General features: G+C 46.1%; 1 protein-coding gene and 1 non-coding gene across 3 annotated transcripts; both read right to left on the bottom strand.

Annotated features, from left to right (window-relative positions):
• Positions 1-3,627: 3,627 nt before the first annotated feature.
• SLC25A3 (solute carrier family 25 member 3) lies at positions 3,628-9,318 on the bottom strand. Of its 2 annotated transcripts, none has more exons than XM_040980382.1 (8): positions 9,212-9,318; positions 8,865-8,991; positions 7,298-7,419; positions 5,868-6,047; positions 5,219-5,400; positions 4,412-4,584; positions 4,057-4,167; positions 3,628-3,967 (listed from the first exon to the last, which is right to left on the bottom strand). In XM_040980382.1, exons 2-8 carry the CDS (start codon positions 8,989-8,991, stop codon positions 3,807-3,809), a joined length of 1,056 nt encoding a protein of 351 aa, XP_040836316.1. In that variant the 5' UTR covers positions 9,212-9,318; the 3' UTR covers positions 3,628-3,806. The 2 variants fall into 2 exon arrangements, with proteins under 2 accessions (XP_040836316.1, XP_040836306.1); XM_040980372.1 differs by having other exon boundaries at positions 8,865-8,995; positions 9,212-9,291.
• Positions 4,651-4,896, bottom strand: LOC121164130. The gene has a single exon (XR_005885030.1). It is a non-coding gene; the product is annotated as a small nucleolar RNA SNORA53 (small nucleolar RNA).
• Positions 9,319-16,267: the final 6,949 nt, after the last annotated feature.

The raw sequence follows: 16,267 nt of genomic DNA on the forward strand, positions 1-16,267 counted from the left end.
GAATATTCCTCTCAGTGCCAAATAAATAAAATCACTCATCTGACTTGGTCCTAGATCTGCTCATCATTATTGAAATAATGGCTCAGAAATCTATCACTGCTATTTGGTAGCCAGGCTGAGGAATTTTCTTGATGGAACCACCAAATACAGAACGTCTCTACATTAATTATTTGATTTCAGGATTTTGCCTTCAAGTCAGATTTTGTAGCAAACATAAAGCAACAAAAAACTTCAGATCTATCTCCCAATAGTAGAAAATATAGTTAGTAACTTGAGTAATAATATAGGGTTTGTTTTTTTAAAAAAAGATTTATTTTATTTGAAAGGCAGAGTTACAAATAGAGAGACTCCCCAGATGAATGCAACAGCCAGAGCTAGGCCAGAACAAAGTCAGGTGGCTCACATGGGATACCAGTTGTTGTAGGGCAGCGTGATAAAACAGGTAACAATAGATATGACTTTGAATGGGCCAGTCATCTGATGATTGGTGTTTTCCCTGTTATGTTCCTGCTTATTATTTAAAGTCTAACTATGTTGTCAAGAATAATTTAAAAAGTAATAATTCATAGAATACAACATACTTATTAATGACTTTGTGATATAGCAATTTTAACATTGGTTGATGGAGGCCTCTGGTGTCAAGATAATGGATCTTGCAATATCAGCACCTTCAAGACTGCAAAACATTGCATTCTGTCAAGAATATTCACATATTAAACAGTAATTGTTATTACATGTTGTATAGGAGACACATCCCCAAGTCCTTTCAGTCAATACAGCAAGACTTTAAATAACTATTGTTTGCATGGCACTTGGGGCTTTGTTGGAATAGATGCTTTCTAGGGAACTTGTCAGTTCATTTAAACCCAGATTAACGTCTTAGTTCTGTGAAGTCATGGCTGGCTTGTAGATTACTCAACAGATAATACCAGAGGTAAGGAACTATCAAAAGTTAAGTCAACCTTTTAATACACGTTATTATTTGGTATAAGCACAGCATTCACTAGTGAACTACCAGTTGCTCTCATCAAAATTTCTTTACCACATGGCTTCTGAGATGTAATTTTTACCTCATTAATTTAAAAATTGAGTAAAAATGTAATCATTGTCTGAGAAGCCACATCTGTCAATCAAGCAACAAGGCTGTCATGTACCAAACTTCATTGTGGAAACTTCTCTCCAAAAATCAATGACTTTAAAATAGGATCAAACTTTCCACACACTGGAAATGGTCACACTGTTAACTTTTGGGTTGTTTTATTCTACCCATCAGCACCCAAAGCCAAGCTAACCCGAGTTGTAATCCATGTCTCTGGAAATTACACAATGCACCACTGTATGGGAGATAACACTTGATACTTGTTAATGGCCTGGGATTGTGGCACAACAAGTTAAAACACTGCCTACAAGGCCAGCATTGTCTACAAGACTGCCAGTTCAAGTCTCAACTCACTTCTGCCTCCCGAGCCTGGGAGGCAGCCAATGAAAGGAAGTACTTGAGTTCCTGCCAGCCACACGGGAGCTGGATCCAGCTGGACCACTGCTCTGGATGCTGCAGGCAGTACGAGTAAACAAACAGTGCCTAGATCCTTATTCTTTCAAATAGTTTCTTTAAGGTAAAGCCTAAGTTGTCTGGTATTTGCCACTGTTAACAACCAGTAGTATGGTGAAAGGCTGTATGACTTTCCAGGTCAAGTCCTACAAATACCAGCCTCGGCTTCACTAGTCACAACTTGGCTTACTTCAGAATTCCAATTCTATAATTTCATGATTTTGTACCTGCAACCTTTTCTCTGGAGCACGGGAAAAATAAGGTTGGAAACTTGAGAGCATGTAATGATTGAAGTTAGCATGAAGGAAGACACAACTGGCTTCTAATCAGTGTCCTTCCTATGTGAAGTATGGAGGCTTGTTCCCCACCTGAATATTTTAAATTATCAGTTCATTCTGAATACTATACCAATGAGGCTTAAGGGCAAACTACAGTGGATATTTTTCTAAACAACTTTTTAAAAAAATATTGAAACTTAAACCTTTATCACCAAATCTCAGATGTCAAATTTTTAAAATCAGATGTCTGAAGCCAGGAGCTCCCTTGGGATCTCCCACTGCTAGTTTCCCAGGCTACAATACAAGCAGGGAACTGGATGAGACACATACTGGCACCCAAATGGGAGCACAGTGCTTGCAAGCACAAGATGTATTTTCACTGGAAAAGCAGACCAGAATTAGAGGTTCAAGCTCCTAAGGCTACAATGGCAACAACTGATCTGAAAGCCAGGCGTTTCTTCCCGGCCGCCTGTGCAGGCACAGCATCCAAAGGCTTTGGAACGTTGAGTGTCCTCTACTGCATTCCCAGGCCATAAGCAAAGAGCTGCATGGGAAGTGGGACAGCTGGGATACGAACCAGTACCAAATAGGTTCCCAGTGTTTGCAAGGTGAGGATTTAGCCATTGCACCAGGTTCCCAAGCATGCTAGTCTTAAAAATGAAATTGTTGTGCCCGGCATGATAACTAGAGTCCTTGCCTTGCAAGTGCTGGGATCCCATATGGGTGCAGGTTCTAATCCCAGCAGCCCGGCTTCTTCCCATCGAGCTCCCTGCTGGTAGCCTGGGAAGGCAGTCAAGGACAACCCAAAGCCTTGGGACCCTGCATCTCAGCTCCAGCCACTGCAGCTGAACTTTTAGCTGCAATGGTTGGGTAACTTCAAAGTATTCTAAATTCAGCCTAATTTGGTTAAATGAATTAGAAGTATAGCACATACTACAAAAAGTCCAACTCAAGATTAAATGTAAGTACAAATTGAGTATCCATAATCATTTCCAACTACAATTAAATCAAGGTTTTGGACATTTAGGACATAATTTTTACATATACAAGAGCTTGTGACAAAACTTGAAGCTTGACAACTTCTGAGTAAGGACTAGAATATTCACGCACTAACAGCTTGAAATGCACACTAAGTTTTTCCCAATTATTTTAGGATTAAATCCTGTAATAACAACTAGTTTTGTTTCATTCTTTGAAGATCCGTTTTTATTACAAAGGTAAAATCACACACCAGAAACAAAAATCTTCCATTTTCTGGTTCATTCCCCAGATGACAATGGCCGGAGCTGAGCCAGCCTGAAGCCAAGATCTAGGAGCTTCCTCCAGGTCTCCTACATGAGTGCAGGGTCTCAAGGCCTTGGGCCGTCTTCCCACTTCCTTCCCAGGCCATGAGCTGGGAGTTGAATGGGAGTAGCGCAGCCAAGACACAATCATATGGGATCCCAGCACTTACAAGTGTTAAGACTAATCAACTGTCATCACACTAAACTGTCCACGGTGCAGCCAGTTGAGCCTCTACCTGAAGTGCTGCCATTCTACATGCATATGGGTCCAAGTCCCAACTGCTCTACTTCCTAGTTGCCTGCTAACGCACCTAGGACATCACGGGAGATGCTCCCAGTCCTAGAGCTCTCACATCGTGTGGAGACCTGGACAAGCTCCAAAGGTAGGGCTTTGCACTGGCCCAGCTCTTGCTTTTGTGGCCACTTGGGGAGTTCACCAGCAGATGGAGGATTTCAATCTGCCTTTCAAATTAAAAAAGCATTCCTTCAAAAATAACTTGACAAGTCAGACAAATCATGAACAGACAGGTTTATTTTAATAGTAAGTTTGAAACTCTTGCCTTAAGCAAGGGTACTACAGTAATTATATCAGGAATAGACAATTTTCTACACTGTCAATATATAAAAGTTCTTCCTTTTGCACTTTCAACACTGATCAACAAGCAGATTCAGTCCACATGTGCTTTGATCTGTCTACTGCGTTAACCCAAGCTTCTTCTTCAGAGACTCTGGCATCTCGGGGGGCGGGGGGCGAGGCAGCCTGAAGTAGACCTTCACCGAGTCGTAGATGAACCACTGCAGGGCAGTCAGAGTCCCAATCATGATGATGCGGGCAAAGAGTCCCTTCCACACACCTGGGCCACACAGAGAAGACAGATGAGAGACTGCAGGGCCAAGGTATCCCGACGCACTGCTCCTCGGAGGAACAATAACACCCGCCTACCTCTGAAGCCGAGCCTCTGGAGAACCTGAGAAGCACTGCTCCCCTTCTCCTTATTCAACACAGACACCACGGAGTCGGCAGGGTGAGACACAATCGCACAGAAGACGCCAGCTGAGAAACGTCAAGGAAAAGGATTCAATACAGGGTTAAAGATGTCACTCTAGTCAGCAACTGCCTCATGACTTCACATTATGGTCAGCACTTCCTCTTGTATTACAGAACATAAGCTTTACCAAAAAAAAAAAAGGCAGAGCTAACCATAAACAATCCTTTCAGAAAATAATCAGAGTACGAATCCACAAAGCCCACGAGCATTGTAAGCTTCACATACAACTGCGTTCTAAAGAATCCATACCTATGTAACCTGCAACAAATGTTACAACCAGCTGTTCTGCCTTTGTACATTCACTTCGGGGCTTAGGAACCACAAACTTGTACAAGGCTTCCACAGTGCGTTCAAAGCAGGCAAACTTCATCATGGTGTAGGGGATCTGCCTCATCCAGAGCGGAGCAACGCCTTTGTAGAACCTAGGCAATAAAGAACCCACTTAGCCAGCTGCAGAGACTCATCTAGCAGCATTTCAACATCACACGAGTGTCCGCGCACCAGTCTGGTCCTGACAGCACCAACTGACATCACAGCCGTATGCCATTTCCATCAGAACGTTCGACTAGCAAGCAGGTGTACTTCTCTCACATGCCAATGACTCAAGCACCTTTGACTGTACAACCAGAAAAGTTGCCGGATGTCTCTATAACTGGAACTACAAGAAACGGGACGTTTACCAGTAGAACTCAGTTTAAGATTCATCCACAAAGGCGGATCTAAGGAAGCATGTTGTGGCCTAGGACTAGACTGCACTTCCGAATAGTACAAGGTCACGCCAAGCAGACTAACAAATAAACGACTCTTTAGTGGTAAAAATGCCAACTCAAGGCTCAACAACGCACTGACTTATCTTACCAGAGTTTATGCTTCATATACAGGAACTGGAATTTATATGATGTTATTAATGTTAATTAAATGTTTTAGTGTTTTTATTTCATGATATTTTATGTATTTAAAAAATGCAAAACTCTGGTAGGCTTACTGCTAAAAAATGAAATACCCTCCAAAGCAAATATTTTTAATACATTCAACTTAAGACACATATTTACTTACGCTTTCAGGCCTTCCTCCTTATACATTTTGGGAGCTGCATCCCTCAAAGTGTTGGCATAACCTGGTTGGGTTTGAATTCGGACCTTGGCAGCTTCCATAGGAGCCAGGGCAATGTCAGCAAAGAATTCAGCACTGGCAGAGGCGGCCAAATACAGCGACGTGCGCCACAGATAGGAATTCTCCTACAACACACAACAGACAGAGGGAGAGGAATTGTTCCATTGGCTGTCTTCAATTGAACTTTATCAGTTCTCAGAAACAACTGAACAGCAGACACTTTAACATCACAGTCCATGGACAACGACATTAGACTGAATATGTTTTCATTCGTCAGCTTAACCTTAAAACAATGTGAACATTTTTTTGAACACCTAGGTGTTAACCATATGTATAATTCCTAAGCGAAGGAATACTGAGCCCTTCTCCTAAGGATAAAACCCTCAACACTAAATTTATGTAGCAAGCAACATAGCATAATGCAAAAGCAGTGAAATTTAATGAAATACACCTTGTTCTTCACCCTGACAAAACAGTCTTACGAACTGAAGCAGGCTGCTTACTCTTCCTGGAACCATTTCTCCACAAAAACATCCAAGATCCCTTTTGGTCCTCAACTCTGAAAATTCTCAGGACTTTCAATTTCAGTTACCTCTCCAAGCATGTTGCTGTACAGGACTTTGAAGACTTCATAAAAGCCAAACTTGCAGAGCCCCTGCATGGAGTAGCCAATGAAAGTCGGGGCCCAGCCTTTAGCCAGACCACGGACACCATCCTCTTTGAGTGTCACCGAGAATCCATTAAATATGCCCTTATACTTCTGAGGGTCCACCTTCATTTAAAATAAGAAAACAAATCAGTCAGATACAAAGAGTTTACACTTCTCATATACAGCTTCATTACATTTTTGACTTAAAATAAATTTCAGTAACAAATGTACCTTTTGTAACTATCTATGATTATATTTAAAATGGAAAATAAGATTGAGCTTTAAATCAAACTAGCTCTTAGAGGGATAGTTAAACACAAAACTATAGATGGCTCAACAACTCCCAAATTCCATTCAACAGTCCATTAAGTTTTATGAATGTCAAACTAAAAAAAGCTACACTAACACAGTAAGAATCTTAAGAAATGCAAGACACAGGCATAAAAGGTTTCAAAAGCTCATTATCTGTCGGTACCAGAAGGGATGGTATGGCACCAGCACTATGGGGAAGTGCTGCTGGCATTCCATATCGGCACTGGCTAGAGTCCCAACTGCTGTAACTTCCAATCCAGCTACCTGCTAATGTACCTGGGAAAACGGCAGAGGATGACCCAAATGCGTGGGTCCCTGCACCCACATGGGAGACCCAGAAGTTCCTGGTTTCAGCCTGGTCCAACCCGGGCTATTGCAGCCTTTTAGGGGAGGGAACCAGCAGATAAAACAGCTCTAACTCTTACCTCTCAAGTATACAACCATAAAAATAATCGGGGCTGGGGGGACTGGTATACATCACCTTCCTCTCTCTCCCTCCTAATATTTCACCTTCCTTTCTTAGTAGACTTCTAATCCTGTTTGGGACAAATTTTTGATGTTTTATTATTTCTGCTTCAATATGCCTAAGTAAAAGACTAAATTATAAGAAAACTTTTATGCAAACACACATACAAGGATAAACCCATGAAATCTTCCTATAAGATGTGATGTGCCTTTGAAGTAAGTATATGCTCACTGCCCTGGTCTGGATGGGGACATTTACTACTTCAAATAACACATAAGCAAACCTGACTACCACTGTGCCATCTAACTGCCTAGGACTATTTAAGGGCACAAGACACTAGCAGGCTTTAAGCAGAAACTCTAGCCCTTTTACAGCCAAAATCTCAGAGTGAAATACCCACCCACATTCAAAAAAAAAGAAAAAAAAAATTAAGCACTTCAAAGCACAAAGACCACCAGGTTATAAAAATCAGGGTTCGGTTTCCTACTGAACTTTCCAGTTATGTCTTCAAAGTCTGATTTGGGATGTCCCGTACGATTTATTTAAGAATTCAGTCATATGAAAGAAGTTGCAACACTGTCCCCACAATACAAACCTGCATTCGGCATTTCACTAAATCCAGGGGAACGACAGCAGTGTGTGTCAGCCCACAACTTAAGACCCCACCAAAGCCACACAGTGCATAAAACTTCATGGAGCCATATTCACAACTGTACTCTGCAATAAGACAAGACACACCATGCGTTTTAATACAGAGCTCACGTGGCCGCGGCCGACTTACCTTCCGACAATTAGGCTTTCTCACACAGCGCGTTAGTAGAGGACTACATCTTACAACCTAAAGGCCATGCTTCACAACAGGCTTCAGTCCGGCATGCAACACAAACCTGCATTCTGCATTTAACCAGATCTAGAGGAACCAAGGCTGTATGTGTGGTGCCACAGCTAATAATGCCTCCCATTCCACAAAGCAAAAAGAATCTGCCAGATCCATAGGCACAGCTATACTCCTCTGATTGGGGGAAAAAAAAAAAGTCAAGTAAGTACTTCAGAGATGACTCAGACCAGGAGAGTGAAAGAGGCTGCTTCCCTGAGACACAGCTGCGCACGGGCCTCCTTCCACCACTAAGCCGAGAGTTCATTTTCCATCTCCTGTGATTAATGAGGTTGGATCACAGAAAGCCTACGCATTTGGGTAGTTACTGGCTACCTTATTTTGCCACATTAACACAACCTCTTATGGTTACAAATCAAACTTCTATTTTATTAACAGCTGACAAGAGCACAATTCAGCCGCTACCTAACACTACTTCCACGTACAAACTCCTGTAACATAAAACCAGATACATTCCTACAGCCAAAGCCGTGTAATACACAAATGTTAGCTCTAGCTTTTAAAGTCAAAGGCAGAATGACCTGGAAGGTCTTCTTATCCACAGCATGGACACAACAAAAGCACATGAACAACTGAGAGGGAAAAAAAAAGATTTGGGTTTCTTTTTCTTTTGCATTTTACAGGTACAACGGAGGTAACATTCTGTCGAGTCCTACAATTCCGTTCTCGGGTTTCTCTGTACGTACATTCCACTGGGATTTAAAACACACACAATTAAATTAAGTCCACCACCCCAACACCCACCACCTAGACCTTCCGACGGCCTTGGTGAAGCGGCAGGCCGCCCATCTCCGCCAAAAGCATTCGTGACACCCAGTTACACATAACTAAGGGCAGAAAAGATGGACTTTGCGTCCACTAAGCCGAGACAGTGGACATCCTCGATGAAGGGGAAGGGTTTTTGGTTTCAAAAAAAAAAGGACAGATTCAGTGACAGGTTAAAGAGTCAGAACTCTGGGAAGGTGACTTTCGCCCAGTGCAGTCCACTGACCAAGATAAGGAGCCGGTGGCACGGCCTCGCCGCCTCTCCTCCCTTGGGGACATGGAGGTCACCGAGGAGCGCCAGGCCCGTCCCTCCCACGCCCTTGAGGGAGGGCCAGCGACTGGGCTGCCGGCATGCCAGGGCCAGCCAGGGCCAGCGGGCGCCGTGGGCAGCGACCAGGGGTCCCCTGCACGAGCTCGGGGGTGCCCTGCATGACCCCAGGGTTCCCCTGCACGACCTCGGGGGTCCCCTGCACGACCCCGGGGTTCCCCTGCACGACCTCACCTTCCACGGCCGCGGCGGCCAGGCTGCGGGAGCGGCGGGGCGCGCCCGGGGGCCCATCGTGCACCAGCTGCAGGTGCGGCGCGTGGAAAGGGTTCGCCCGCGCCAGGTGCGCCACGGACGAGAACATCTCCCTAGGAAGAGAAAAAGGAGGAAAAGGTGAGCGGGACGGCCCGAGGCCACGGCGTCCCCCGGCGCCGCGCGGGGACCTCGGCCGCGGCCCTCCTCCGGCCTCCGCGCCCTTGAGGAGGTCACGGCCGCTCCCCGAGGGACGCCAGCCAGGCGGCGCTCCCCTGGGGCCCCCGCTGCGCTGCCCCAGCCCACTGCCGGGGAGCCCGGGCCGCACTCACTCCCTAAGATGGCGAACACGCGACCGCTCGCTGGGGAAGGATGCGGCGCACAGAGGCCGAATGTCCTCCCAGCCCTTAGATCTGTGCCCTTCGCGCGTCGTCAGCGTGACGCACGCGGCGCGCAGCCGCCAGAGCGTGCCTCCCATTGGCCGGCAAGAACGCCGAGGCCGGGGCGTCATCGCGTTCTCCTAGCAACCTTATCCCCGCCCACGCCCAGCCCAGCCCTTCCGGCTAGAAATGCGCAGAAGGATTCCTAGTGCGCATGTGCGGTTTTTTTTTTTTTTGGTGGCCTTTTTTTTTTTTCCTTCCGAGTGGAGTTGGGATTGTTCTCATGACCTGGTCATTTTGTCTCACCTTGAGGTCCGTCTCCTTGAAGCCAGGCAGTCAAGCTCTTCCCGTGTAAGCGAGGCTCAGTGTAGTTACTGAAAAAGAGACACGAATGCTTGATGAAATCGTGCAATTGGAACGTCAAGGTTGTATTTTATTCACTAGTTCTGCCAGGGTAATAGTGTCTTTTTTAAAGTTCTATTCCTTGATATAAAGCAAGCATATCTGCATCTTCCAGTACAAGAATATTTTTAAAGGAAATGTGTGGCCTGAATTATTTTTTAAATATTTATTTTTATTAGGAAAGGCAGATTTACAGACAGGAGAGACAGAAAAATCTTTCATCCGCCGGTTCACTCCTCAGGTGGCCACAATGGCTGGAGCTGAGCCGATATGAAGTCAGAAGCCTCTTCTGGGTCTCCTACATGGGTGCAACAAGGCCCCACGGCTTTGATCCATCCTCTACTGCTTTCCCAGGGAGCTCGGTGGGAAGTGGAGCAGACAGGACATCAATTTGTGCCCGTATAGGATAATGGCACTGACAAGGGGAGAATTTAGCCACTGAGCCATCGCGCTGGGCCCCGCCAGAATTCTTAGGTTTTCTTTTCTTCTCTTCTTCCTCTTTTTTTTTTTTTCTTTTTTTTTTTTAAGAATTCTTAAGTTAAACGGCACATCTTGCTATTTCATCCCAAGAGTAAATCTAGGGCCCGGCACTGTGGCCTAGCAGCTTAAGTCCTCACCTTGACATGCCAGGATCCCATATGGGCACCAGTTCTAATCCTGGCAACCCTGCTTCCCATCCAGCTCTCTGCTTGTGGCCTGGGAAAGCAGTCGAGGACAGCCCAAAGCCTTGGGATCCTGCATCTGCATGGGAGACCTGGAGGAAGTTCCTGGATCCCAGTTTCAGATTGGCGCAGTACCAGCGGTTGCACCCACTTGGGGAGTGAATCATCAGACAGAAGATCTTCCTCTCTATGTATCTGACTTTGCAATAAAAATAAATAAAAAATTTTTAAAAAGAGTCTAAGTCAACATAGGGCCCCTCAACAATTCAATAACTGTGTAACATATAGGGGTACCTACAGAGGTGAAAAAGAAAGTGAAAGCAGATTGTGTATGATGAGTGAGCAAATCCCCAGTTGAATACGGTGAGGAGTGAGAGTTGACTGGAGAGAATTTAATAGGTGTCAGATCTGTTAGAATTTGCTTCCCCAGATCTTGATCAATGTAGCCTGGGAAATTTACTTTATCTCATGAACTTGTTTCTTACATGTACAAGGAGGGTAGGCCAGGTCATGGACTGTACACTGGTCTTATCCTTGCTGTTACATTTTTACATTCTTAATAAACGCTTGAGCAAGGGGCCACACGTATTGTATTTTGCACTGGACTCTGCAGATCATGCACCTGAGACTTCTTGGAAGTAATGCCTTACAGAGCTTATGAGAATTCAATTAGATACTGTCTCAAAGTCCACAAAAGATACAATGTTGGGCTATGAAAGTAAGGACCGATGTGAGAAAAGGAAGACAGACTTGTACTATGGCATGCATTTGCTTTACCGCGTTTATCCACCGTACCCGCAGATGAACCTCAGAAGATCTCATTTCCACCTAGTAAGGCGGGCTATCTGGAAGCAGGCTCTGCCGCTAAGGAGGCCCATGGTCGCAGGCACCTCCACGGAGGTAGCAGCCATCTGAACTGGGTGGGGATCACAGGTCATTTCGTGTCTTGCTCTGGGGGCCGGTGTTGTCCAGGCAGAACTACCACCTGCAGTGCCAGCGTTCTCCTTTGCTGATGGTCCAAGTGCTCGGCCCGTGCCCCCATGCGGGCAACCTGGACACAGCTCCTGTTTTCTGGCTTTGGTCTGGCCTGGCCAGCCCTGGCTGTTACAGCTATTTCAGTAGTGAACTAGTGAATGAATATCTTTCTCTTTCACTCTTCCTTTCAAATAAATAAAATAAATCTTTAAAAAAAAAGAAAGAAAGAAAGCACTTGGACATATTGCCAGGTGTGTATGTTGCAGACCCGGCTGTACTAGACCCTGACACTCGGAGACCTGCCTCTTATCTGGGACACTGGCTCGCTGCTGCCTCCAGGAACGGGATTCCCGATGCTAGCGCATGCAAGACCCAGCTGAGCCTTCCTTAAAGCCATCTGTGGATCTTAGAGGGAAAAAAACGGTGTGTCACTTTCTTTCTTAGGAGTCAGAGGACAGAGGTACAGCAATTGACCTTCCCTCTGGAAGACATGTCAGCACGCCAGCCACTGGATGAGTCACCGCAGAACAATGATCAGGGAATGACCAAGGTCCTTGGGGACAACGATTTAAGGCTGGAGAGTAGACACAGTCCTGAGGTGAGACTATGGCTCTGTTTGCTGACACGAGAAGCTACCTCAGAAGGGGGAAGACAGGGAAAGGGAGAAAGTACCAGCGCAGTCGCTGAGTAACAGGTGCCAGAGAATTTGCTGATTGGCCCCAGCAACAAAATTACACCTGAAACAGCTACAGTTGGAGCTTACAGTAACTGTTGTTCCCAAGCTCTGTGTGTCCTCTGCACAGTTCACATTGGCGGCTGAATGAGACTGTGATGGGAACCATCACTCCAGTGCCTTTTTTTTTTTTTTTAATTATAGGGTTGGAATTTTTGGTACACAGTTCAGCAACTGTAACGCAGGGTTAATGTGAGTCCTAGCTAACCCGTTTCCAACCCACCTTCCTCCCTGCAAAATTGGTCCCTAGAGGAAAAGATGATGAGTCAAGAGCTTGGCCTCCTGTCACCTACCTGGGAAACCCGGATGGAACTCCAGATTCCCAGCCGGGCCTTGGCTGTTGTGCCCTTTGGGGAATGAACCAGCAGTTGGAAAAGTATTTATCTTTACATTTCAACTGTGTGAAAAAAAAAACATTTAAAAAAATATTTAATTTATTTATTTGAGAGGCAGAATTACAAAACTTGGACAGGGAAAGAGAGAGAGAGATCTTTCACATGTGGGTTCACTCCCCAAATGACTGCAACACACAAAGGCGTGCCAGTCCAAAGCCAGGAGAAAGGAGTTTCTTGGGGTCTCCCATGTGGGTGCAGGAGCCCAAGGATTCGAACCATCCTCCACTGCTTTCCCAGGCACATTAGTAGTGAGCTGCATTGAAAGAAGCGCAGCTGGGACTTGAACCAGGGCCCCTATGGGACACCAGCATTTCAGGCAGCAGCTTTTCTCATGACCTCACAGTGCTGGCTCTATAAATAAACATTGTCCAGAGCTGATTCGGGAACTGGGAGCCCTATCCACGTGTCCAAAATAGGTGGATGTGCATTTGCCTTGAGACACAGTTGAGCGAAACTCCATTAATTAGTTGACTTTCCTAAGTCCCTTTTTAGGTTGATGGCCCACAGTAGCAGTGTTGGTTTCTAGGAATTAATCTCCATTCAGAGGCAGCACATGATTTTATATACACACAAAGTTTCTGTGTTTCTCTTCCTTGTTACACCAACTCATCCTGCCTGTAAGTTACTCTGAGGAAGCCCAGCAGGAAAATGTTCAATATAAAGTGTGGATTGCAAAGCGGGATCCGTCCTCAAGTGATGCTATGGTTCAAATATATATGCCCTTCCAAAATTCTCTGCCAACACTTGGCTGGCTGGGGTAGTTAGTTGATCACTCTGAAGTGGACTAGGTCAACCAGTGGACCCTGGAGGGATTTCATCATGCTTGGAGCAATGAAATCAACAGCCACAGAACTATTGAATTCCTGAAACTACATGAGCAGGACCCTCAGGGCATGGCCTCCATCAGGGACCCCGGGATGACATTGGGTGGTCATCCTCCATCCCAGGGTACAGAGGTGGTTAGGAGGATGGGTGTGGCTTCTCCCCATGTCTCCCCCTTTCCCCAGATACAGGAAGATGAAAAAAGAATGTGGAAGCAATGGTCTTAACTACTTTTCTCTAACCCTTGGCCCTTCCCACCCAAATCAACTATGTAAAACATCATCATAAAAAAATGCATAGCAAAAAAAAAAAAAAAAAAAAAGATGGGGCTAGGTAGGTGTCGTGGTGCTGTGGTTCAGCTACCTTTTAAGACACCAAATCCTAAATCAGAGTGCCTGGAACCGAGTCTTGCCTCTGCCTCCCAATTTGCTTGGCAATTCTAGGAGGCATCAGATGATGGCTCAGGGACCAGAGTCCCTGCCACTGACTGGGAGATCTGACGCCATGATATTTGAGCTGGCCTGATGTACTTCTTGAATGTGCACTTGGCTCTACATAGATCCTGCATTCTTTTTTTTTTTAATTTATTTTTATTGGAAAGGCAGATATACAGAGAGCAGGAGAGACAAAGATCTTCTGTCCGATGATTCACTCCCCAAGTGAGCGCAACGGCCGATGCTATGCCGATCCAGGAGCCAGGAGCCTCTTCCGGGTCTCCCACACGGGTGCAGGGACCCAAAGCCTTGGGCCGTCCTCGACTGCTTTCCCAGGCCGCAGGCAGGGAGCTGGATGGGAAGCGGGGCTGCCGGGATTAGAACCGGCGCCCATATGGGATCCCAGGTGTGCAAGGCAAGGACCTTAACCTCTGCGCCACTGCGCCGGGCCCAAGATCCTGCATTCTTGCATGCCTTTATGTGGCCACCTTGAACTCTTTTGTGTGTGGGGAGAACCTCAAACAAACCTAACCTGGAATCCTATAGCTCACAACAGTACTATCTCAATAGAGACCAAACGCATACAAAATATCTGCTTTGGCAGCTTCCAAGATTGCAGAACTGTGAGAAATAAATTTCTATTGTCTACCAGGCATTCTGCTGCAGCAGCATGTGTGCTAAGACAAGGAATTTGATCTCCTTTACACTCTAGGGGCGCAGGTGCCGTAACTGTGCTGTCTACTGTGCACACTCAGTTAACACGTCTGTTCGCCATAGCTGGAGCCTAACTTTAGTAGGCTGCTCAACCATTTCAATTGGTTTTTTGTTTAAGATCCATTTACTTCTCTGAAACTCAGAATTATACACAGAGAGAAAGATACAGAAAAGGGGAGAGATTTTTCTATCTACTGGTACACTTCCCAGAAGGCTGCAATGGCTGGAGCTGGGTCGGTCCAAAGCCAAGCGCCAGGAGTTCCTTCCAGATCTTTCTCTGCTATCTTCTGCTGCTTTCCCAGGCGCATTAGCAGGGACTGAATACGAAGTAGAGCAGCCAAGAACCAGTGCCCATATAGGATGCCGACGGCAGGAAAGCCGCTTAGCCCACCATGCCATGGACGCAGCCCAGATCTCTCCCTGTCACTGCACAGGCTAGACTACAGGATGCGATGCTGCAGGTGGAGGCTTAGCCAGTGCATCAAGCAGCCACCCCTGAGAAGGCACATCTCATGTCCCAGATTAGATCGTCCTGTTTCCTGTGTGGATGAGCATATACTGAAATAGTTAAATTATTCTAGAATTCTTATCTCTCCAAATGCTTTGATACTATTAAGGGAAAAAAAATCTGACTATTATACCAATAAGAAAAACAAACCTTAGGGTTGGTACTGTGGCACATCTCACTGAGCTGCCACCTGTGATGCCAGCACCCAATACGAGTGCCAGCTGAAGTCTCGGCTGCTCTACTTTCAATCCAGTTCCCTGCTAGTGTGCCGGGGAAAGGAGCAAGAGATGACCCAGTGACCGGACCCCTGCCATTGAGGGGGGAGAGCTGGAAGGGGGTCCAGGTTCTGCACACACAGCCTTGGCTATTTGGGGAGTGACCCAGCAGATGAAAGATCTCTCCCTCTCTTTTCCTGGGACTCTGCCTTTCAAATCAACACATTTTTTTTTTCTTAAAGATTTATTTACTTGGGCCGGCGGCGTGGCGTAGTGGTTAAAATCCTCGCCTGAACACGCCAAGATCCCATGTGGGTGCTGGTTCTGGTTCTGGCAGCTCCACTTCCCATCCAGCTCTCTGCTTGTGGCCTGGGAGAGCGGTCGAGGATGCCCCAATGCTTTGGGATCCTGCACCCATGTGGGAGACCTAGAGGAGGTTCCTGGCTCCTGGCTCCGATCGGCACAGCACTGGCCATTGTGGTCACCTGGGGAATGAGTCATCGGATGGAAGATCTTCCTCAATGTCTCTCCTCCTCTCTATATATCTGACTTTGTAATAAAAATAAATAAATCTTTTAAATCCAAAGCCTTGGGACCCTGCACCTGCATGGGAGACCCAGAAGAGCTCCAGTTCCTGGCTTTGGATCGGTGCAGCACCGGCTGTTGCGCTCACTTGGGGAGTGAGCCATCGGACGGAAAATCTTCCTCTCTGTCTCTCCTCCTCTCTGTATATCCACCTTTCCAATAAAAATAAATAAATATTTAAAAACAAGAAAAAGCGCATTTTCAGATAGTGACAAAGAGAAAGATCATTCATTTACTGATTTATAAGGTGAGGATTTAGACACTGAGTCATCGCACTGTGCCCATAAACAAAACTTTCAAAAAAAACCAACTGAGGTCCGGCCCTGTGGCATAGTGAGTAACCCTGCACCTGTGCACCGGCATCTGGAATCGTGCCAGCTCGAGTCTCAGCTGCTCTGCTTCTGATCTAGCTCCTGGGTAATATGGAGGATGCCCGAAGCACTTGGCCCCTTCTCCTGGCTCCTGGCTTTGGACCAGCCCAGCTGTGACAGTTACCACTATTTGGGGAGTGAACCAGTGATGCAAGATCCCTCTCTCTCTCTCTCTCCCTGCAAACCTGCCTA

This window comes from Ochotona curzoniae, unplaced genomic scaffold (genome assembly GCF_017591425.1).
Source record: "Ochotona curzoniae isolate NIBS_2020 unplaced genomic scaffold, NIBS_Ocur_1.0 contig_1014, whole genome shotgun sequence".
Classification (NCBI taxonomy): Eukaryota; Metazoa; Chordata; class Mammalia; order Lagomorpha; family Ochotonidae; genus Ochotona; species Ochotona curzoniae.

Bases quoted from the DNA above. Each gene is read 5' to 3' on its own strand.
- SLC25A3 (XM_040980382.1), bottom strand. From the start codon at position 8,991: ATGTTCTCGTCCGTGGCGCACCTGGCGCGGGCGAACCCTTTCCACGCG. The intron at 6,048-7,297 runs GTTTGTATTGTG...TTTTAAATGAAG, and splicing joins TAGTGAAATGCCGAATGCAG to GTGGACCCTCAGAAGTATAA. The intron at 4,168-4,411 runs GTATGGATTCTT...GACGTTTCTCAG, and splicing joins ATTTGTTGCAGGTTACATAG to CTGGCGTCTTCTGTGCGATT.